Source organism: Taeniopygia guttata, chromosome 28, assembly GCF_048771995.1.
Source record: "Taeniopygia guttata chromosome 28, bTaeGut7.mat, whole genome shotgun sequence".
Classification (NCBI taxonomy): Eukaryota; Metazoa; Chordata; class Aves; order Passeriformes; family Estrildidae; genus Taeniopygia; species Taeniopygia guttata.
The window spans coordinates 163711-185540 of record NC_133053.1 but is presented as its reverse complement, the minus strand read 5'-3'; the positions used below and the strand labels follow the sequence as shown (position 1 = coordinate 185540).

Genomic DNA, 21830 nt, shown 5'->3' with positions numbered 1-21830 from the left:
CCGGGGCTGGCACACACCCAGCCCCGCGGTGGCACCTGGGCAGGACCGGGGCCAGAAGGGGCTCTGGGGGTGGCAACAACGGGGGGCAGGGGGGCTGGCAGCACTCTGGCTGAGGTGGCCTGGCAGAACATCCCCTGTCCCTGTGGTACCCACGGCGCCAGCACCGGGGGGTGCCCAGAGGGGTTCCCGGGGGTGCCCAGAAGGGTCCCCGGGGTGTCAAGAGAGGTCCCCGGGGTGCACAGAGGTCCCCGGGGGCGCCCAGAGGGGTTCTCCGGGGTGCCCACTGGCTGTGCCCTGGGGTGTCGCGTTCTGTCCCCCCTGCCCTGCCAGGAAACCGCACGGCCCGGACGCCCCGGGCAGGAAGGAAGTCGCCCGGGGATTTTTTTATCTCTCCTTCGCTCACAGCTACCTACGCACCCCCAGAACCCCGAACTGGCAGCGCAGCCCGACCGGGACCTCTTCCCCAGGCCCGCAGCGAGGCCCTGGCACGGCAGAGGTACCGGGGGGGCTCCGGTGTGCGGCCAGACCGGGATGGAGCGGGATGGAGCCGGGATGGAGCAGGAATCGAACGGGGATGGTACCGGGATCGAGCCGGGATGGAACGGGATGGAGCCGGGGATGGAGCCGGGATGGAGCCGGGATGGAGCCGGGTCCTCCCTGCTCTCACCGGGAGCCCTGAGGCGGAGGAGGAGCGGCCAGAAGGGTGGGACAGGCTGGTGGTGGGGTGGGGGGAAATATCCAACCGCGTGCCTCAGTTTCCCCTCCATCCTTCCCAGGAGGGGCTTATCGCAGGGCTGAGAGTGGGGGTCACTGCGGGCCCCCCTCTCCTTGCAGCGCCCGCCATGGCCCCGCTGGGCGAGGAGACGCCGCTGATCGGGGGCCGGTCCTGCAGCCTCTCATCGGCCGAGAGCGGCACCCTGCAGGTGTTCCTGTACCACCGGGCACCGGCCCCGCGCCGGGCCCCGGGCAGCGCCGCGGGCACGCTCAGCTTCACCTTCGGCGAGTACACGGCCGAGGAGCTCTGCGTGCGCGCTGCCAAAGCCTGCGGTGAGCGCCGGGCCGGGCGGCTCGGGGCACCTGCCTGCCGCCTGTGGGGTCCGGGATGTGGGAATGGGGTCCGGGATGTGGGAATGGGGTCCGGGATGTGGGAATGGGGTCCGGGTGTGGGAATGGGGTCCGGGTGTGGGTACGGGGTTCTGTTTGTGGGTATGGGGTCCTGGGTGTGGGTACGGGGTCCTGGCTGTGGGTATGGGGTTCTGTGCTCACCCTCATCAGGGAATTCTGTCTGTGGGCTCTGGATCCCAGCACTGGGGTTCTGGTCCTGGCTGTGAGCTTGGGGTCCCAGCTCTGGGTTTGGGGCCCTGACAGTGGGTTTGGGGTGCTGGTTCTGGGCTCAGGGTCCTGTACTTACATCAAAGTGGGCTCCTGAATCCCAGCTGTGGGGTTTGGGTCCTGGCTGTGGGCTTGGGTTGCAGTTGTGAGCTCAGGATCCCGGCGATGGGCTCAGGGTCCCGTGCACATCCTTGACGGGGGATCGTGGCTGTGGATGTGGGGTCTGAGCCCCGAGCCCTGTCCATGGGCTTGGGTCCCAGCCCTGTTGTCGGTGCCCAGGCGTGCTGCCTGTGTGCCACCCGCTCTTCGCCCTGGCCACCGAGGACCTGAGCTGCTGGTTCCCCCCAAACCACGTCTTCACCGTGGACGAGTCCCACAGCCAGGTCGTGGTGTACAGGATCAGGTGCAGCCCCATCGCGTCTCCCGCCCTTCCCTGACAGCTCCTGGGGTCGTGCTCTCTGGGGGGCGCAGCCCTGAGGCCTCTCCGCTGTCCCCATCAGGTTCTTCTTCCCCAACTGGTGTGGACTGGGACAGTCCCACCGCTTCCAGCTGCTGAACGGCCGGGCCAGCCCCGTCCTGGACTACCCCGTCATTGATTACCTGTTCGCCCAGGTGAGCGCTGCCAGCCTGGCTCCTCCTCCTCCTCCTCCTCCTCCTCCTCCTCCTGCACCCACCGGTGCCTGGGCATGTGGATCCTCTTCGGTGGCTCACCTGGAGCTGCTCGTGGACACCCCACGGTGGTTGCCCAGGTTGCCGGGATGGGGTCACTGTGCCCCAGGGGGGAGACGCCACAGGGACAGGGAGGCAGAGCCTGGGCAGGATGTGACTCCCGGGGGCTCTGGGACACGAAGGTGACACGAGCACAGCTGGGGGGGGGGTCTCGGGAGACGGGAGAGCCCCCCCGAGCCTCGTGGCCCTTCCAGTCCCGCAGCGATTTCATTGGGGGCCGCGTGGCCGTGGGGCTGAGCCTGCCCACGCAAGAGCAGTGCCTGAGCCTGGCCGTGCTGGACATGCTGCGCATCGCCAAGGAGCAGCGGCAGAGCCCCGCGCAGGTCTGCAGCCACGTCAGGTGAGACAGGGGACAGGGGGACACTCCTGGGGACAGGGGAACACCCATGGGGTCAGCCCGGCACCCCCAGGGACATCCCGGTAGCCCCGGGGACAGCCCGGTAGCCCCGGGACAGCCCGGCACTCCCGGGGACAGCCCGGTAGCCCCGGGGACACGCCTCTCCGCTCCCCCTAGCTACAAGTCGTGCCTGCCGGCGCCGCTGCGCTCGCAGATCCAGCAGCACAACTTCGTGACCCGCAAGCGCCTCCGCCGCCGCTTCGGCAAATCCCTGCGGCGCCTGGGGGGCTGCCACACGGACGGGCCGCAGCTGAAGCTGAAGTACCTGCTGGACCTGGAGCGGCTCCAGCGCCGGCGCAGCGAGGAGATTTTCCACGTGCGCTCCCCCGGTTCCGCCGCGCCCATCGCCATCCACGTGTCCGGCGACGGCGGCGTGACCTGGAGCTGCGGCGGCTCCGAGGTGCTCCGGGGCGGCGGGGCGCGCTGCGGGGCGCTGCGGGACGGCCGCGTCACTCTCGCTGTCCCCTCGCAGAGCCGCCAGCACTTCTGCGACTTCCCCGACATCGCCGACATCAGCATCAAGCAGGCGGCGAGCCGAGACGGCGGCCCCGTGGAGAACCGGCTCGTCACCGTCACCAAGGCGGACAACCGGGTGCTGGTGAGCTCGGGAAGGGTTTGGGGAGCTCCGGGGGGGCGGCAGGGGACAAGGGGGTGACACCGAGGATGGCTCAGGAGGTGGAGTTCGCCACGCTGCGGGAGGCTCGTTCCTTCGTGGCTCTGCTCGATGGCTACTACCGGCTGACGGCGGATGCCCAGCACTACTTCTGCAGGGAGGTGGCACCTCCGCGGCTGCTGGAGGACCTGGAGAACCAGTGCCACGGGCCCATCAGGTGGGCACCGGGGTCCGCTGGGCACCCCCGAGTGCGAGGGACGGCACGGGCGGGTCCCCACGGGGACCTGCTGGGTTTGGGGAAGGGTGGGCACAGGGGGTGGGCACAGGGGTGGGCACAGAGACGGGCACAGGGGGTGTCCGCAATGTCCCCGAGGGGCACCACGGCCATCCCCGCCCTTGGCAGCGCCGAGTTCGCGGTGAACAAGCTGGAGGCGGCCGGGGGTGCCCCGGGGCTGTTCCTGCTGCGCCGCAGCCCCCAGGACTTTGACAGTTACCTGCTGACTGTGTGCGTCCAGGTGAGACCCCCGGAGGGCGGGCAGGGGGTGCCGGGGGGTCCCGGGGGGTGTCAGGGGGTGCTGATCCCGGTGCTTCCCCCTCCCAGACCCGCTCCGGCCGGGATTACAAGCGGTGCCGGATCCGGCGGGACGAGGATGGGCACCTGTGGCTGTCGGGGGTGGCGCGGCGGTTCTGCAGCCTGCGGGAGCTGCTGGGCACCTACGGGCACCGGGGGCTGCAGGCCGAGGGGGCACCAATGCGACTGGAGGTTGCCTGTCCCCCCCGGCCCAAAGGTGACACCGGGGGGGGGGCACGGCAGAGCAGGGTGTAAGGTCACAGAGCAAGCTGTGAGGTCACAGGGCTGCTGTGATGTCACAGAATGGGCTGTGGGGTCACAGGGCTGCTGTGATGTCACAGAATGGGCTGTGAGGTCACAGAATGGGCTGTGAGATCACAGGGCTGCTGTGACATCATAGATCAGGCTGTGAGGTCACAGGGCTGCTGTGACATCACAGAATGGCTGTGATGTCACAGATGGGGCTATGAGGTCATAGAATGGCTGTGACACCGCAGAGTGTTTGTGACGTCATGGAGCAGATGTGATGTCACCGAGAGGGCTGTGACATCACCGGGCGGCTGTGTGGGGTCATCGGGTGGGGGTCCCCTGCCCAAGCCCCCCCTCATGCCCCGTCTGGCCCCCCAGAGAAGTCCAACCTGCTGATTGTTCGGAGCGGGGTCCCCTGTCCCCCTGGCTCCCCTCCTGCCCCCCAGCGCCGCAGCCTCCAGCAGATGATGTTCCACAAGATCGACCCCCAGAGCCTGACACGGGTACGGGGCAGGGCAGGGCCACAGGGAGGGTGGCATGGGGGGACACGGACCCCCTGGCAATGTCCCCTTGTCCTCCAGGGTGAGAGCCTGGGCCAGGGCTCCTTCACCCAGATCTACAAAGGCGTCAAAAGGGAACAGGACGAGGAGGACGGACCCCGCCAGACCCCGGTGGTGCTCAAGGTCATGGACAGCAGCCACCGCAACTGCCTGGAGGTGAGGGGGTGGCACTGCCACCTCCACGATGTCATCTAGGGGGGCCTAAGGCCCGCCCTGAGCCATCTGTCCCTGTCCCAGTCCTTCCTGGAGGCCGCCAGCACCATGAGCCAGCTCTCGTGCAAACACCTGGTGCTGCTACACGGCGTCAGCCTCGGAAAGGACAGTGAGTGTCCGGCGGGGTGGTGGCCACAGTGGCCGCCTGGGCACCACTGAGCCCAGCGTGGGCACCCCCTGAGCCCCCGGGCGGCCCCCAGGTGTGATGGTGCAGGAGTACGTCCGGCATGGGCCCCTGGACCTGTACCTGCGCAAGAACCGGGGCATGGTGACCACTGGCTGGAAGCTGACGGTGGCCAAGCAGTTGGCCTATGCCCTCAACTACCTGGTGAGCCTACGCCGGTGTCCTGCGGCTCCCAGCTGTCCACGTTCCGTGGCTTTCATGTGTCCCCGTCCCATGGATCTCCACAGTCCCTGTCCCCTGTGCCCGGAGCCTGCAGCAGCTGTGCATGCCTGCCCCACAGCCCCAGTGCATGCACGGCTCCCAGGAAGCCACAGCAATGGATCCCATGTGTCTGTGTCCCGTGGGTCCCAAATATCCATTTCCCGTGGATCCAAATATCCATTTCCCGTGGATCCCAAATATCCGTGTCCTGTGGATCCCACACATCCATATCCCACAGATCCCATGTGTCCATCTCCTGTGGATCCCACAGATCCCATGTGTCCATCTCCTGTGGATCCCACACACCCCACAGATCCCAAATATCCATATCCCACAAATCCCATGGATCCATTCCACATCCCACATCTCCCACACATCCACACCCCTTGGATCCCCTGGATCCCCATCCCGCAGCCCCCACAGCCCCCTCCCATCCCCAATGCTCCCCCAGCCCACCCCAGTGCATGGGACCACCCTGGGGGTCCCGACCCCTCTCCCCCCGTCCAGGAGGACAAGAAGATCCCGCACGGGAATGTCTCTGCTAAGAAGGTCCTGCTGGCGCGGGAGGGGGACACAGCCAGGGGGAGCCCCCCCTTCATCAAACTCAACGACCCCGGGGTCAGCGTCACCGTCCTGGCCCGGGACAGTGAGTGAGGGGTCCCGGGGGGGCCTGGGGTGCTGGGCTTGGGCTTCTGGCTTTGCCTGGGGGTCCTGTGTTCATCCTCCATGGGGAATCCTGGCTGTGGGATCTGGATCCCAGCTCTGGGTCTGGGGTCCTGGCTATGGCCTCTGGATCCCAGCTCTGGGTTTGGGGTCCTGGCAATGGGTTTTGGGTCCTGGCTGTGGGCTCTGGATCCCAGCTCTGGGTTTGGGGTCCTGGCAATGGGTTTGGGGTCCTGGCTGTGGGCTCTGGATCCCAGCTCTGGGTTTGGGGTCCTGGCAAATGGGTTTGGGGTCCTGGCTGTGGGTTCTGAATCCCCTTCACCAAACTCAATCACCCTGGGCTCAGCGTCACTCTCCCGGCCCAGGACAGTGAGTGGGGGGGTCCGGGGGGTTCTGGGGGTGCTGGGCCCCCCCGTGGGTGCTGAGTGGGACCGGGCACCCCACAGTGCTGGTGCAGAGGATCCCATGGGTGGCCCCCGAGTGTGTCAGCAACCCCGGGAGCCTGGCGCTGCCGGCCGACAAGTGGGGCTTCGGAGCCACCCTCTGGGAGATCTTCAGTGGGGGGAACATGCCCCTGAGCCTGCTGGAGCCCCAGAGGGTGAGGCTGATCCCAGCATCCCGCTAGATCCCTATCCTCCTGCCCCATCCTGCTGCCTCCTGCCCCTCCTGCCCCTCTTGTCCCATCCCACTTGATCCCAACCCTCCCTCCCATCCCACTGTATCCAGACTTTCCTTCCCCAACCCTCCTGTCCCTTCCCGCTACATCCCAGCCCTTCTTCCTTGCCCAATTCCATCCCATAAATCCCATCCCATCAATCCCATATTCCCATCCCACCTCTCCTGCCCCATCCCGCTGCACCCTCCCCCAGCTCAGAGCCATTTGGGGGTCCCACACCCCCTGATCCCCCTCTCCTGCAGAAGCTGGAATTCTACCAGGGATGCCAGCAGCTCCCGGCTCCCAAGTGGCCGGAGCTGGCCGTGCTGGTGGCCCAGTGCATGGAGTACGAGCCCCAGCGCCGGCCCTGCTTCCGCGCCCTCATCCGCGACCTCAACAGCCTCATCACCTCTGGTGGGCGCCGGGACGGGCTGGGGGGCACGGGGGGACCCAACAGCAGCCTCACCCCCCGCTCCCACAGACTACGAGCTGCTCTCGGACCTGTCCCCCGTGGATGTGACGCTCCGGGACGGCTTCTGGGGACACGATTCCCTCGCCATGAGCCAGGATCCCGAGCACTTCCAGGAGCGACACCTCAAGTACATCTCGCTGCTGGGCAAGGTGGGGGCACAGGAGAGACCCTGAACCCAAAAACTCAACGTAGCTGCTCCTCCCTTCCCGGATTTGGGGTGTGGGACATCCCAGCTGTGCTAAGAAGCAATTCCTGAGCATCCCCCTCTGTGCTGGGGCATTTTGGGAAGGATGAGGTGCTGGGAATGTGGGGGCACCCCAACATCCAGTTCCCTGCACCCAGGGGAATTTCGGGAGCGTGGAGCTGTGCCGCTACGACCCCCTGGGGGACAGCACGGGCGAACTGGTGGCGGTGAAGAAGCTGCAGCAGGATTCGGCCAAGGAAATTCGGGATTTTGAGCGGGAGATCCAAATCCTGCACTCGTTGCAGCACGACTTCATCGTCCGGTACCGGGGTGTTTGCTACAGCCGTGGTGAGCTGGGAATGGGGAAGAAATGGGGCTGGGAACACTGGGAAAGGGGCTGGGAGCACTGGGAATGGGGCAGGAATGGGGCTGGGAACACTGGGAATGGGGCAGGAAAGGGGCTGGGAATGGGGCTGGGAACACAGGGAATGGGGCAGGAATGGGGCTGGGAACACTGGGAATGGGGCAGGAATGGGGCTGGGAATGGGGCAGGGGGCAGGGTTGGGATTAGGGAAGGGAACACTGGGAATGAAGCAAGAATGGAGCAAAGAAAGGGGCAGGGAGTGGACAGGGAATGAGGCAGGGAGCGGACAGGGAATGGGGCAAGGAAAGGGGCAGGAAAGGGGCAGGGAGCAGGCAGGGAATGGGGCAGAGAGTGGACAGGGAATGGGGCAGGGAGTGGACAGGGAATGGGGCAGGAATGGGGTAAGGAAAGGGGCAGGGAGCGGGCAGGGAATGGGGCAGGAATGGGGCAGGGAGCGGATCCCCGATGCCGGCTCCAGCCACGGCGGTGCTGTCTTTGGCCGCAGGGATGCGCGGGCTGCGGCTGGTGATGGAGTTCCTGCCCAACGGCTGCCTGCGGGATTTCCTGCAGAAGAACCAGCCCCGCCTGGAGCACGGCACGCTGCTCCTCTACGCCTGGCAGATCTGCAAGGTGGGGTCGGGGCGGGCACGGGGAAAATGGGGGTGCTGCTGTCCCGGGATGGGGCTGGAGCGATGCCAAGGTTCACCCACGGGTGGTGGTCAGCCCTGTGTCCTGTCCCTGCCAGCGGCTCTGTCCTGGCCGGAGCAATGCCCTGGGTCACCCAACGTCCAGCCGGGATGAGCCCCCAGGGACTCACCCGGGGTTTGCCCAGCCCTGGGGACGCTGCCGTGTCCCCGCTCCCCTTGAGCAGCCGCCTCCCGGCAGGGCATGGAATACCTGGGGGCGCAGCGCTGCGTGCACCGGGACCTGGCGAGCAGGAACATCCTGGTGGAGAGCGACAGCCACGTCAAGATCGGCGACTTCGGGCTGGCCAAGCTGCTCCCGCAGGACAAGGATTACTACGTGGTGCGGGAGCCCGGCCAGAGCCCTGTTTTCTGGTGAGGGGGGCAGACGGGGAGGGCTGGAATTCCAGCGGCATTGGGGGCTCAGGATCTGCTTTTCCCGGGGTCCAGGATCCGCTTTTCCTGGAGCTCAGGATCACCTTTTCCCGGGTCCAGGATCCGCTTTTCCTGGAGCTCAGGATCACCTTTTCCCGGAGCTCAGAATCCACTTTTCCCAGGGCTCAGGATCACCTTTTCCCGGAGCTCGGAATCTGCTCTTCCTGGGGCTCAGGATCCCCTTTTCCCAGAGCCCAGAACCCATTTTTCCCGGCAGGTACGCTCCGGAATCCCTGGCTGACAACATCTTCTCCTGCGCCTCCGACGCCTGGAGCTTCGGGGTGCTCCTCTACGAGCTCTTCACCTACAGCTCCAAGAGCAGGAGCCCCTCGGAGGTGACGTTTTCCCTGAAAAGGAGGGGTCGTTCCTTCTGGGACGAGCCCCGCTCGGCCCTCCCGGTGCTCGCGGATGTCCCGGGTTTCCCGGATGTCCCGGAGCTCCCGGAGCTCACGGGAGCGCCCCGTGCCCGCAGGAATTCCTGCGGATGATGGGCACCGCGAGGCCGGCGCAGATCATTTGCCACCTGCTGGAGCTCCTCAAGGACAACCGGCGGCTCCCGGCTCCCACCGGCTGTCCCTCGGAGGTGACACCGCTGCCCCGGGGCTGCCGGGGGGCTCCCCGGGGTGCCCTTCCTCCCCTGATGTCCCTTGTCCCCCCCAGGTGTACACGCTGATGTTGAGCTGCTGGGCCTTCGCCCCCGGCGCCAGACCCACTTTTGGGGAACTGTCCCCCAAAATCGAGGCGCTGCGGGATGGGCGGAGCAAAACTCGAGGGTAGCCCCGCCCAGAATCCCATCGGGACCCCGATCCATGGTGATGCTTCCCGGTGCTTTGAGGGGGCACTCTGGGGGGACACAGCCTCCCCCTCTCTTCAGCTTTTCCACGCTCTTTTCCTTGCCCTCCCCACCTCCATGGCAGAATTGGGATGGGAATATGGGAATATGGGAATGTGGGAATATGGGATTTATGGGAATATGGGATTTGTGGGAATATGGGATTTATGGGAATGTGGGAATGTGGGATTTATGGGAATATGGGATTTATGGGAATGTGGGCATGTGAGATTTATGGGAACATGGGATTTCTGGGATTTACAGCAATATGGGATTTATGGGAATATGGGAATGTGAGACTATGGCGATATGGGATTGGCGCCGCGGCAGGAGGGAGGCAGGAGCCGGCGGGGGGGCGAATTTATTAGAAAATAAAGTGTTTAATAAAAGAGCAGCTCCTGCTCCCTTCACAGCACAGGGGAGGGCGGCGGGGGGGAGCAGGAGGCGATGCGGGGAAGGAGGAGGAGGATGAGGAAAAGGAGGAGGAGGAGGAGGAGGCGGTGCCCCCTCCCCAGGCCGCCTCCATCCAGTGTTTCCAATTCACACAACCGCGGGAGAAGCCCGGGGGGGGCCCGTGGGGGTCCGGGAGCAGCTCAGGACCCCGCCAGGTAAATCCCTGCGGAGGAAAGGGGGGCACAGAGGAGGGAGGCACGGCACGGCACTGCCCAGTGGCCAGAGCTCAGTGCCAGCGCCGAAAAGGGTGACCTCGGGCACCCCAAACAGCAGGAAAAGGACCCTAAATACCCCAGGGAAGGGACCCTGACCACCCCAAAGAGGAGGAAAAGGACCCTAAATACCCCAGGGAAGGGACCAAGTGCACCCCAAGGAGCAGGAAAGAGACCCCATGAACCCCAAAGAGAAGGGGTTGCCCAAGGGAAGGGACCCTGAGCACCCCAGGGAAGTAACCCCCTGCTCCCCCAGGACCCAGGGGACGGGGAGAGCACCCCTCACCCCCCAAGGCTGTGGGGAAGGGACCCCCTAACCCCGTCCCCGTCTCCCCCCACGGCCGTACCTGTGGCAAACCTCTTCTTGACCAGCGACATGCGGTACCCGGCGCCCGCCAGCTCCACCTCCACTCCCGACAAGGTGCTGCCCTCGCTGCTGAACTGGGCGGCCACGGGACTGGGCTTACTGGGACCCCCCAGCGGCTCCCAGCTGGCCGAGAGCCGCCCACAGCCTGCGGGGACAGCGCAGGGGGTGGGGGGGGGTCGCAAAGCGGAGCCCCCTACCCCGTGAGCCCCGAGCAGGGCGGGCCCGGCCTCACCTCCCTGCCCCGGGGCGCCGGGGACGTCCAGCAGCTTCCAGAGTAGCCGCTTCTCCTCCAAGTTCCTGCCGGGAAGAGGGGGTGTCCTCAAGCCCCCACACCCCCAAAATCCAGCCCGTGCCACACATCCCTGCTTCCCTTACCCCATCCGGGTCCCCATTTCCCAGTCCAGGGTCTCCTTCTCCCACCCTGGGGAGAAGATTCAGGACCCCACTGCTGTGGTCTCCATCTCGGGGAAGTTCGGGACCCCCAGTCCTGCGTCCCCCCACCCTGGGGGAGTTTGGGGTTCCCACCCCTGCGTCATGAACCCTGTGAAGGTTTGGGGTCCCAGACCCCTCCTCCCCCATCCCGTTCAGCCTCTGGACCCCAGACCCCTCATTGCCCACCCCATTCAGGACCCCAGACCCCTCCGTTCCTGTCCCGGCTCCCGTTCCTGTCCCCATTCCCGTTCCCGTTCCCGTTCCCGTTCCCGTTCCCGTTCCCGTTCCCGTTCCCGTTCCCATTCCCTGCCCCGCTCCTGCTCCCGTTACCAGCTGGCCGCGGGCTGCAGCCGCAGGTTGCTCAGGGGCTCCTCCACGGGCAGCAGGACGTGCACGTTGCTGAGCGGCACGGGCAGTGCCAGGGCGGCCGCGTTGTAGCCGTACTCCACGCTGACACGCGTGGCCCCGGGCGCGCAGTCCCAGCGCACGCAGAGCCGCAGCGGCGCTGAGCCGGGGCCCAGCCGCGAGAACTGCGCATCGAGGGGGTTTAGGGGGGCACATCGAGGGGGTTTAGGGGGGCACCGAGCCCTTCCCATGCCCAGGGCGGGGGCCCAGCAGGGCTCACCTGGTACTTGAGCAGAGCCACGTTGTAGTAGGAGGCGGCCGGGCTCTGCTCCGCCTGTTTCTGCAGGTGCCCGGTCAGCGCTGCCATGTTCAGCCAGAAGTCCTTGGTGCTAGGGTCGCTCTGGGAGGGGTCGCTGGGGGTGTGGGGGTAGAGGGGTTGAAGGGTCTGGGTACCCCCAGAACCCGGCACCCCGGTACCAAGAGCGCAGGGATCCCCAAAGCTCAGCTCCCCATCGCTGCATTCCCAGCATGCCCAGACCCCCGAAAATCCCAAAATCCCAATACCCAGCTCCCCATCCCTGCATCTCCAGGTCACTCAGACCCCTGGAACCCCCAAAACCCACCCTCATCCCTGCCCCATCACCTCCCAATCCCCCTGTATCCCCCAGGCACCCCCTGTATCCCAAAACCCGCCCCCATCCCTGCATCTATCACCTCCCAAGCTCCCTGTGCCCCTTCTGTGCCCCAAAACCCGCACCTGTAGAGCAGCTCGGCGTTGGGCAGGAACTGTTCGATGGCTCCGGCGTTGAGCAGGCGGAAGCTGAGCACGGGCGGCGCCGCGGGGCCACCGAACACGCGAACGATGCCGGCGGGGAAGGACATGGTCAGCTCCCCGGTCACCTTCACCAGGCAGCTGCCGGGGACACGCCGGGGCTCAGGGCACGCCTCGGGAAGCACACGGAGACCCCCGGGACCCCCGTACCTGTCAGCGTCGCGCCCCTTGAAATAAGCGTGGACGTACTCGGTGAAGGCGGTGGCCACGGGCAGCGCGTCCTGCGAACCCAGCACCACGGGGCTGGGACCCCGCGACAGCCCTGGGGAGGGGGCAGAGGGGTCAGCGCAAGGCTGGGACCCCCAGCCCACCCCCCCAGAATCCTCCCGGCACGCACCGAGCGCTGGCGGGGCCACTGAGAAGAAGCCACGCTCGCCCAGGCTGGCGGGCGCCGAGTGCGAGGGGCCGCAGCTCCAGGAGGGCGAGGGGCTCAGCGAGCGTGACTACCGGGGCAAGGTGGGGTGGGGGTGGGTGTCTGCACCCCGAATTCCACATCCCTGCATCCCCGCGTACCCCTGCATTCCCAAAATCCCGCACCCCTGGCATGCCCGCATCCTCTATCCCCGAATTCCCAAATCCTGCAGCCCCAATGCCTGAACTCCCAAACTCTATATCCCTGCACCCTGCGCCCCTGAATTCCTGCATTCCCGAATTCCCACACCCCCCAAATTCCCACAGCCCCAAATTCCCACAGCCCCCAAATTCCCACAGCCCCCAAATTCCCACAGTCCTGAATTCCCGCACCCCCGAATTCCAACACCCCCGCACCCCAAATTCCCACATCCTTCCATCCCTGAATTTCTGTATCCCCACCCCCTCTCACCTCCCCCCTTCTCCTTCCCCAGGGAATCTCCCCCCTTCCCAGTGCTGCAATTCCCATACTGGCAGCACTGGGAAGCCGGGGCGTGTCTGCCCGCCCCTCCCGGGGTCTCCGCGCCCCCCGGCCCAGCCCCGCACCAGGTCGCTGTTGCTGCCCGCGGCCGGCCCGGCCGGCGGCCGCTTGGTGCGGGAGCGGCGTGGGGGGGCCACCAGAGGAACGTCCCGGGGGGCAGCGCTGGGCCAGGGGGGCACAGAATCTGGGGGGCACGAATAGGGGGTGAGGGGAGAGCCCCGACACGGCAAGACCCCCTGCGCCCCGGGATCCTGGAACATCCCCGGCATCCAGGACCATCCCCCCGGGATCCACGAATCCCCCTCCCCGGGATCCAGGAACTAACTGGGGGGCAGAGTTTGGGGTCACGGGGGGCACAGTCCAGGGCAATGGGGGGACACAGTTTGGGGTCACAGGGGGCAGATGTAGAGGCCATGGGGGTGCAGGGTTGAGGATAATGGGGGCAGAGTTGGGGCTCACGGACACTCAGATTTAGGGGTAACGGGGGGCCGCTCCCCCACCACTCACCCGGCTCCGACTGCAGCGGGGGGGTCCCGGCCGGGCCCCCCTCGCTCCGCCTGGTCCCCGGCCCTTGGCAAGCCCAGGGCGAGGGGCTGCAGGACTCCCCCCGGCTCGGGGGTGCCGGCGAGGAGGACGAGGAGGAGGCCGAGTTGGAGGAAGGACGCGTCAGGGGGGGCTGCTCGCCGCCGGGGCTGCGGGGTCTGCCCCATGCCGGGGGGTCCCCAAAGGGGTCCGGCGAGGGCGCTTCTGGTGGGGCGGCGCCGCTGAGGCAGTGGCCGCGACCCCGGGGCGCGGCCCCCGCGTCCCCCCAGAGCCCCTCGGCGCCAGGGCCGCTGAAAACGGCGAAGTTGGGGGGCTCGGGGAGGCGGCCCGAGGGGCTGCGGGGCCGGAGGGTCCAGGCGGTGCTGGCGGGGGGCGGCAGCGGCGGCTCCGGTTTGGGGCCGGGGCTCTGCGGTGTGCCCGGTTGCGGGGTCCAGGGCCGGGAGTCCGGGGAGGGACCGGGCGCGGGATGCGAGGGCGAGTCCAGCCCCGAGTCCTCCACGTTCTCCGGGGACGAGGAGGAGAAGGGCGACGAGGACGAGGTGAGGACGTAGGGGCGGGGGGCTGCGGGACAGCCCCGGTCAGAGTGTGGACCCCCTCCCCGCCGGGGGGTTCCCGTCCCGAGCCCCCCAAATCCTCACCCGGGAATTCCTCTGCCTCGAACGCAGACTCCAGGGGCGGCCCGAAGAGCACGGCCGAGGGCGGCGTGTCCTGGGGGGGCTTCCCGGGTTCGCTGGGACAGGGATGGAGTTGGGGGGGCTCAGAGCCCGCCAGGGACCCCCCAGAGATTGGGGGTGGCCACCCCATGGCACTCCAATCCCTCCCTGTCCCCTACCTGTTCACCTGTGCTGCCGGGAGACCCCTCCCTCTGCTGTCACCTGCAAGGAGAGGGGACACTGCAGTGTACCCTCCCCACCCAGGCCCCCCCAAAATCCTCAGGACCCCCAGCCCAGTCTCACCTGCCGCCAGTGTCCCCTCGGGGTCAGTGTCACTGCAGGCCGGGGTGAGGGGCGCCGTGTGTCCTGCCGAGGGATGTCACCATGAGGGGACACAGAGCCGTGGGGGACTCTGGGGTGGCTCGGGAAGGGTGGGGTGTCCCCAGGGGTCAGCAAGCAGACAGGGAATGGGGCTCCGGAAAGGTGGCATTGTCCCCAAGGATTTGGTTTAAGGAAGGGTGGCATTGTCCCCAAGGAAGGGGGTCAGGAAGGGTGTGATGTCCCCGAGCAGTGGCTCTCAGCCTTGGCACCACCTCCCCAGGCCACCACATGCCCACGGTGCCACTTACGGGACGCCTGCCTCCTGACGGTGCCCTGCAAGAGAAGGGGACAGGGGTGAGGTGACCCCAGGAACTCCGGGGGTCCCCGCGGCCCCCCAGGCTCACCCCGACGCCGGGGGCCAGGATGAGATTTCCCACGGTGGCCTTGAGCTGCTCCATGGCGGCCTCGGCACTGCCGGATGCCTCCCGCGGCTGCACCGGTTTGATGTGGACGTAAAACTTGCGCGGCTCGTCCTCGTCGTAGTCAGAGTCGCTGGAGGAACACCCGGGGTTCTCCACCTCACCTGAGCCCCCGTCAAGGCAATTCCCAGTTGGAATTCCCCTTGGATCCACCAAAATCCCTGGCTGGAATTCCCCTTGGATCCCCCAGAATTCTCGTCTGGAATTCCCCTTGGATCCCCCCAAAATTCCTGGTTTTCCCGCTCCATGCCAAGGATACTGCGAACGATGTCCGGGCGCACGGTGAATCCGTCCTCGTCCACCTCCGGGCAGCCCTGCAGGGACACGCCCTGACATTCTCAGTGCTCCCAGTTCGGGAATGGCAGCACTGGGACGGGGCACTGGGACACTCACCAGGTCGTTATCCGGAGATTCCCTGGGAATGAATGACAGGGAGAGTCAGGGGGTGGAAGGGGAAGGGTGTAGGAATGCAGGGATGTGGGAATGCAGGATGCAGGGATGTGAGAATTCAGGGATGTGAGAATTCAGGATGCAGGGATGTGAGTATTCAGGGATGTGGGAATGCAGGATGCAGGGATGTAGGGATTCAGGGATGCAGGAATGCAGGGATGAAACAATGCAGGGATACAGGAATGCTGGGATGCAGGAATGCCGGGATTGAGGCCCTTACACAGCGTCACGCTCTCGCTCTTTACGGCTCAAGCCTGGGATCCGGAACGCTTTGCTCCGGCTCCTCTTGGGTCCTGGGGAAAGCGGGAGCGGGGTGAGGAAGAGCCGCTGCAGCCCCCGGCATTCCCAGCTGGATGCAGACGTACTTGCCTTCCTGCGGTGGAGCCAGCCGGTACTCGTCGAAATCCAGCGCTCCTGCCACGGAGAGCAGGATCAGCCCGGGATCAGCCAGGATCAGCCCGGGACCAACCCAGGATGAGCTGGGATGAACTCGGGATCAGCCGTGATCAACCCGGGATCAGATGGGATCGGCTGGGATCAGGGATCCGTCCCCGTCCAGGTGGGACCCCCCAGCCTCACCTGGCCGCTCTCTCCCCGTGCCCTTGCTCTCGGCAAACCTCCGGAGCAGCATCTCCGTGCTGATGTTCTCCACGTTCTGCTTGAACTCCTCGTGGACCTGGGGGGAAAAAAAAGGGGAAGCGGCAATGGAATAACGAGGGAAAATGGGAACGGGTAGGAGGTCACGCACCTGGCGACTCACCTGGCCGATCTGGACGTGGGTGTCCTCCACGGAGTGGGAGTAGGAGCCGATGAGCCCCTTCATGTGCCGCAGGTGGGCTTCTTCCACCTCCTGGAAGCGCTGGGGCGGGGAAAAACGGGGGTCAGGAATGAGGGAGACATCCCCAGGGATCGGCAGGTGGGCAGGGAAGGGGGTTGGGATGGGTGGGATGGGTGGGATGTCCCCAGGTGGGTGTGGAAGGAGGTTGGAATGGGTGGGATGTGCCCAGGGATCCCATCTCTTCTCGAATCCCACCAGTGCCCATCCCTTTCCCAACTCCCACCACTGCCCATCCCTTTCCCGGTTCCCAGCAGTGCCCACCCCTCTCGCCATGCCCACCATGGCCGAGTCCAGCATGCGCTGCTCGAAGTCGGCACGGGCAGCGTTGTATTTGTCCACCGCCCTCCGCAGTGCCTCGCCCGCCTTCCGCGACTTCAGCTCCGCCTGCGCCACCGTCAGGCACGGGGACAGCCGGCGACAGTGGGGACAGGACAGGGATCGTCAGGAATGGGACAGGGGACAGCCAGGGACAGTGGGGACAGGACAGGGATTGTCATGGAGGGGACAGAGGACAGCCAGGGGACAGCATGGACAAGGATCCTCATGGAGGTGACAGGGGACAGCCAGGGAGGACAGGGGACAGCTGGGATGGGCCAGGGGCCATCGATGAGGAGGACAGGGACCATGAGGGAGGGGACAGGGATCACTGTGGGACAACAGGACTATGGAGGGAGGGGTCAAGAATCACGAGGGAAGGGACAGGGACCACTGAGGGGGGTGACATGGACCGCAGGGAGGAGGAACACGAACCACCACGAGGGGACAAGGACCACCAAGGAAGGGACAGGAACCCCCAACAGGTGACAAGGAGCACCTAGGGGGACACAGGGACCACAGAGCGGGGGGGTGGGCACAGGGATGCTGGGGGTGCCACCTTGTCGATCTCCTTCTGGCTGGTGCCTTCCTTGCGCAGCCGCTCGTACTCCTGGCACTTGCTGTGGTAGCTCTCCTTGGACTTGGGCAGCAGCTGGGCCACGCCGTGCAGGAGCTGCACGGCCTCCAGTGTCCCTGACACCTCCTCCTTGGACTGCCAGGAGGCACAGCGGCGTGGGCCGGGCCACCCGGGCACACCAGCGAGGGGACAGGGCCGGGAGGGCACGGGGCTGGGAGGGGACAGCGGTACCTTCTTGTGCACCCGGCCTTGCTCCTCGCCGTAGCGCGAGATCTCCTTGATGAGGTCGTGCAGCTTCTTCATCAGCTCCAGGTGGCACAGGGCCAGCTTGTCCGAGGAGATGCGGAAAACCTCCCACAGAGGCGCGAAGGTCCTGCCCGGGGGGACCACCACAAGGGTCACCCGGGGTCCCCGAAGCCACCTCAAGGTGTCCCAGACCCCCCCGTACCCCAGCTGGGTCCCGTTTGTGGCCATCTTCGACAGCTTCACCATGGCCTTGGCGTAGTTCTCCTCAATGGCAGCCCTGGAAGGATGGTGGGGAGGGGGATTTGGGATGGAGCTGGGATTTTGGGGACCCCCCCCCAGGGGTTTGGGGAGCCCCCAGGCCGTCCCCAGCCCCACGTACCTCTCCCGGACAAAGTCGGCGAGCTCCTTGGTGGAGATCTGCCCGTGCTTCATGTTGTGGTAGAGGACGTCGAAGCCGTGGTTCTTCTCACCCTGCCAGGGGAGCCTCCCCACCTCAGACCCCAAATCCCAAGGGACCCCCACAACCCCTTTTCCCCAGGAGCACCGGGATCAGCATCTGGAGTGGCCCAAACCCCCCAAACTGGGGTGCTGAGCACCCCACCCCCACCCAGAACCTGCCCCAGGTGCTCCCCAGGACGGGCTGGGCTGAACCCCAAAAACCCCTGGGGTTATTTTGGGTGCTGTCCCCTCACCCACAAAGTGGCTTCATCTCAGACCCCCCCCTCCCCCAGCCGCGCTGGGTGTGCAGGTGAATCCCCAGGGGAAACTGAGGCAGGAGGAAGAGGAAGGTGGTGGCAGCCGCCGGATGAAGCAGGAAGCACCGGCCACGCGACTTCCCCTGTCCCCCCTCCGGGCTGGGGGTCCCCGGGAGGGGGGACAGCGATGTCACCACAGCTGGGAGACTCCCAGACCACCCCCACCACACTGTCCACCCCCCCAATTAATTAATCAACAGCATTAACGAAGGCATGGGGCCTTGAAAATTCACCTCCCCCAAGGGCGGGGCGGGTCTCTGAGGGTAGGGAGCACCCACAGAGGGGTGGGGAGCACCCAAGGGCGGGGGGCACCCAAGGGCGGGGGTCCCGACTTACCCAGAAGTGCTCGGTGAAATAGGACATCTTGGAGGGGGGGCAGCGGCGCGGGGATCCCGCAGCTCAACTCCCGGCAGCCTGGGGGGGACACCGGGGCCTTACTGGGGGGCTTCGCGGGGTCGCACTCACCCGGTTTTATCGGTTTTCCCAGGAAAACGCATCCCCGTGGCCATGGAAACCGCAGGGGTCCTCCGCCAGAGACCCCTCCCCAAGGTGTGCGGCACCCCGGGGCACCGGGGAGAGCACCGGGGGGGGGCACCGGGGCGGCGCTGGGCCCGACACCAGATACGCAGATAAATAATAAATGAGCGGCTGCTGCGTGCGGCGGTGGCTGCTCCCACACCCGGCCCTGCCCATGCCCCGGGCCCCCCAAAAACTGCCCCACGACAACCCCGCACCCCCCGGGAACCCCCGTCCCACCGGAGAAAGGACCCAAGTGTCCCCACCCCCCCACTCCCCAGATTTGCCGAGATGGGGGTCCCCGAGCAGAGCAGCCCCCCAGCACTCAGTGTGGTGGCCCCTAGATGTGCCCCCAACCCCAGATGCGCCCCCCACCCCAGATGTGCCCCCCCGAACCCGCTCCCCATCATGCACCGGAGAAAAACAGGAAACCCCAAAAATTCGCGCCTGGTTGGTGCCACCGGGGGAGGCCACCCCCGACTCACCCTGGGCCGTTTGGGGGTTCGCGGTGGCCCCCCGAGCATCCTCGACGTGCCGGGGGTCTGGAGAGGTAAAATGGGGGGGTAAGGGAACGCTGCAGGCCCCCCAAAACCCGCCCCGAGCCCCCGCCGCTGCCCGGTCCCTCCGCCACCTGTGTCACGGGCGGGGCGGGCTCAGCGCGGCCCCCCCGACAAACGGGGGGCGAAAAAACCGGGAGGGGCCGGGGCGGGGGGCGGCTGAACCCCACAGCCCCGCCGGTCCCGGGCGGCCGCGAACGCCACGAACGCGCCGCCGGCCAAAGTCCCCGCTGGTGGCCGCGGCCACCGAGTCCCCGAGAGGGACGGCGGGTGCGGGGTGGGGGGACTGCGGCAGGGCCACCCCAGGACCCCCGCTCCCCAAAACCGGGCGGTTCGGGCCACCCGGGGCCGTGACCGTCAGTGCGGGGCGCCGGGGACCCCCGGAGGATGCGGGGGGACCGGAGTGGGGGGCCCGGTTTGGGAAGGCGGGGGAAGATCGGGGTGGGGGGGGGGGGGGCTGCTCGTCCCAAAACCCCCCGGGAACGGGAGGCACGGCGGGGAGTCGGGGCGTGCACCCCGGAAAATAAAAAAGGAGGAAAAGCGCTGAACCGAGCCCTGCACCTGCAGCGGGGGGAGGCGGCGGGGGGGCCTCCCGCAGCACCGGGAGCGGGCTCGTGGCCAGCGGGGGCTGCACGGTGCACCGGGGCGTTATTAACGGTGGGCTCCAGGACGGTGCGGTGCAGCGGGGCGCGGTGTACAGCGCAGGGGGGATCGTGGCGGGGGGGGTGGGGGGCACGGGGCTGCGCCTCTGCACACCGGCGAGGGCGATGCTGCGGGGGCGGCGGGGAGAACCCGCGCGGGAACGGCGGGGCCAGGGCTGCTGCGCGGCGGGGGCACTCCAGGACGGGACCCCCTGTGCGGGGCCGGGGCTCGGTGCCCGCTCCGGGCAGGACGCGGGACTCACCTGCGGGGCCGCCGCCCCCGCCCCGCTCCGCCGCCGCCGCCGCCCCGGGACCGCGCCGGGACCGCGCCGGGACCGCGCCGGGACCGCGCCGGGACCGCGCCGGGACCGCGCCGGGACCGCGCCGGGACCGCGCCGGGACCGCGCCGGGGGCGGCGCTGGCCACGCCCCCTCCCGCCAAACCGCGTCGCCATTGGTCAGCGCGCCCGGCAGCGGTGACCGCAGCCAGAGGCTGCCGCCTCCCATTGGTCAAGACGCTGCCGCGCCGCGCGCGGGGAGGGGGCAGATTTGCATTTTTAAAGCGGCCGCCGCCCCGAAAAGCGCGGCGGGAGCGGCGCGGGGGAAAATGCGCATCCGGAGCCGCAGGTACCGGAGCTGCCGGGACCGGAGCTGCCGCCGCCCTTCCCCCGTTGTCACCCCCCCCCAGGCTGTCACCCCCCTCCCGGGACTGCCGCCGCCGCACGCGCTCCGGTCCCCGAGCTCGCGGTGCTGCTCCCGGTGCGGCGGCTCCCCCCCGCCACGACCCCGCCGGTTGTCACCGCACCCGCGGTCCCCGGCTGTCCCCCCGCCCCCTCCGCCGCCGGTGCCAGCCGGTGCCTCGCACCCCGCTGAGCTCATGGCCCGGCTCCGGCTGTCACCGGCGCAGCTGTCGGAGCGGGCACGGAGGCGCCCCCGCGGGTAGGGACCGGGCGGGGGGCGGGGGACATTCCCGGTGGGGGCGACATTCCCGTATTCCCGCCGGGAATGCACCGAACGTCCCACCGAGACGGGGGGGACGCGGCGGCCCCGCGGGTGCCACCGGAGCTGGCACGGCGGGGACGTCACGCGGCGGTTTCGGTTACGCTGCCTTTTGTCCCGGCGACACCTGGCAGGTACGACCGCCAGGCCCAGCCGGTGGCACCGCGGAGCGCCGGTGGGCTCGGAGGCTGTGGGCTGGAGACCCCTCCCCAGCTCCACGCACGGCTCAGCCAGGGTCAGGCCCCTGCTGGCGCTGTCACCTCCGCGGGTCCCGGCAGCCACCAAAGGGGGACACTGGTGGAGAAGCCCCTGCTGGGACCCCTCCCCACAACCCAAAGCCACTGGGACCAGTCAGAGCACTGGGAAACAACAGAGTCGGGGGGCCCGGGGGGGGCTGGGGGGACAGGGACAGCCCCGAGGACAGCCCCGATCCCGGGGGTCACAGCTGGGCTCCAGGGCACTGGACCCCCCCTGAGCCCCCTCCCCAAAATACCCCCGCTGGAGCAAAGGGCCTGGCAAGGAGGAGATTTTTGGGGAAGGGGACGTTTGGGATTGGCGGGGGGGGGGGTAGGAAGGGGAATTTGGGGGTGGGTATGGGGGGCTTTGAGAGGCTTTTGAACCCTGGTCCTGCCAGCCTCGTGCTGCCCACGCAGGGTGAGGGATGAGCACAGGGACACGGGGACCCCCCCGCACCACCGAGGAGGCTCCGACCCACCCCCCCCCCCAAAATCGGCGGAGGCCGAAGGCAACGGCTGCAACCCCCTCCTCCTCCTCGTGCTGCTGGTGGGGCCGGGGGCGGCGGGGCTGGGATGTGGGGATGGGGATGCGGGGATGGCGTTGTCATGGCAACCCCGCATCCAGCCTCAGCCTCGGCACTGCTGCACCGCAGCGCATCCACCCCCCCCGACCCCTCTCAACCCCGCCCCGGGTCACACCCTGGACCCCCCCCCAGATCCCCCAACCCCTCACCCACCACCAGCTGCAACTGCAACCCCCCCTCCACCCCCAAAAACCCCTTTCCCACCTCATGGTACCACCCCCAAAAAGGCCAAGCTCAAGCCATCCTTTTCT

The 21830-nt window shown here is 67.5% G+C and overlaps 2 protein-coding genes across 3 annotated transcripts; one reads left to right on the top strand and one right to left on the bottom strand.

The window, feature by feature from the left end:
* Nucleotides 1–208: 208 nt before the first annotated feature.
* Nucleotides 209–9731, top strand: JAK3 (Janus kinase 3). The gene is made up of 24 exons (XM_072919406.1): nucleotides 209–496; nucleotides 777–1047; nucleotides 1612–1735; nucleotides 1833–1944; nucleotides 2256–2401; nucleotides 2576–2858; nucleotides 2931–3056; nucleotides 3131–3288; nucleotides 3475–3586; nucleotides 3673–3859; nucleotides 4270–4394; nucleotides 4473–4607; nucleotides 4689–4773; nucleotides 4865–4992; nucleotides 5557–5695; nucleotides 6159–6310; nucleotides 6631–6781; nucleotides 6849–6988; nucleotides 7182–7371; nucleotides 7893–8017; nucleotides 8273–8445; nucleotides 8723–8840; nucleotides 8978–9088; nucleotides 9166–9731. Exons 2-24 carry the CDS (start codon nucleotides 843–845, stop codon nucleotides 9280–9282), a joined length of 3342 nt encoding a protein of 1113 aa, XP_072775507.1. The 5' UTR covers nucleotides 209–496; nucleotides 777–842; the 3' UTR covers nucleotides 9283–9731.
* On the bottom strand, nucleotides 9682–20144 carry FCHO1 (FCH and mu domain containing endocytic adaptor 1). Of its 2 annotated transcripts, none has more exons than XM_072919408.1 (29): nucleotides 20025–20144; nucleotides 19049–19105; nucleotides 18384–18461; nucleotides 17672–17763; nucleotides 17495–17569; nucleotides 17278–17419; nucleotides 17029–17181; nucleotides 16434–16538; nucleotides 16077–16175; nucleotides 15896–15992; nucleotides 15686–15730; nucleotides 15537–15609; nucleotides 15260–15281; nucleotides 15126–15180; nucleotides 14792–14970; nucleotides 14696–14720; nucleotides 14370–14432; nucleotides 14246–14288; nucleotides 14052–14143; nucleotides 13378–13974; nucleotides 12936–13054; nucleotides 12316–12421; nucleotides 12129–12240; nucleotides 11904–11966; nucleotides 11427–11559; nucleotides 11132–11331; nucleotides 10602–10666; nucleotides 10350–10514; nucleotides 9682–9953 (listed from the first exon to the last, which is right to left on the bottom strand). In XM_072919408.1, exons 3-29 carry the CDS (start codon nucleotides 18408–18410, stop codon nucleotides 9931–9933), a joined length of 2970 nt encoding a protein of 989 aa, XP_072775509.1. In that variant the 5' UTR covers nucleotides 18411–18461; nucleotides 19049–19105; nucleotides 20025–20144; the 3' UTR covers nucleotides 9682–9930. The 2 variants fall into 2 exon arrangements, with proteins under 2 accessions (XP_072775509.1, XP_072775508.1); XM_072919407.1 differs by having other exon boundaries at nucleotides 11904–12059; nucleotides 20025–20143.
* Between the last annotated feature and the right edge of the window lie 1686 nt (nucleotides 20145–21830).

Coding starts and splice junctions, on each gene's coding strand:
- JAK3 (XM_072919406.1), top strand. CDS start 843: ATGGCCCCGCTGGGCGAGGAGACGCCGCTGATCGGGGGCCGGTCCTGC. Junction 1,048..1,611: donor GCGCGCTGCCAAAGCCTGCG/GTGAGCGCCGGG, acceptor GTCGGTGCCCAG/GCGTGCTGCCTGTGTGCCAC. Junction 4,774..4,864: donor CGTCAGCCTCGGAAAGGACA/GTGAGTGTCCGG, acceptor GGCGGCCCCCAG/GTGTGATGGTGCAGGAGTAC.
- FCHO1 (XM_072919407.1), bottom strand. CDS start 18,410: ATGTCCTATTTCACCGAGCACTTCTGG. Junction 15,610..15,685: donor GCTGGCTCCACCGCAGGAAG/GCAAGTACGTCT, acceptor CGCTTTCCCCAG/GACCCAAGAGGAGCCGGAGC. Junction 13,055..13,377: donor CCCGCTGCAGTCGGAGCCGG/GTGAGTGGTGGG, acceptor CGTGCCCCCCAG/ATTCTGTGCCCCCCTGGCCC.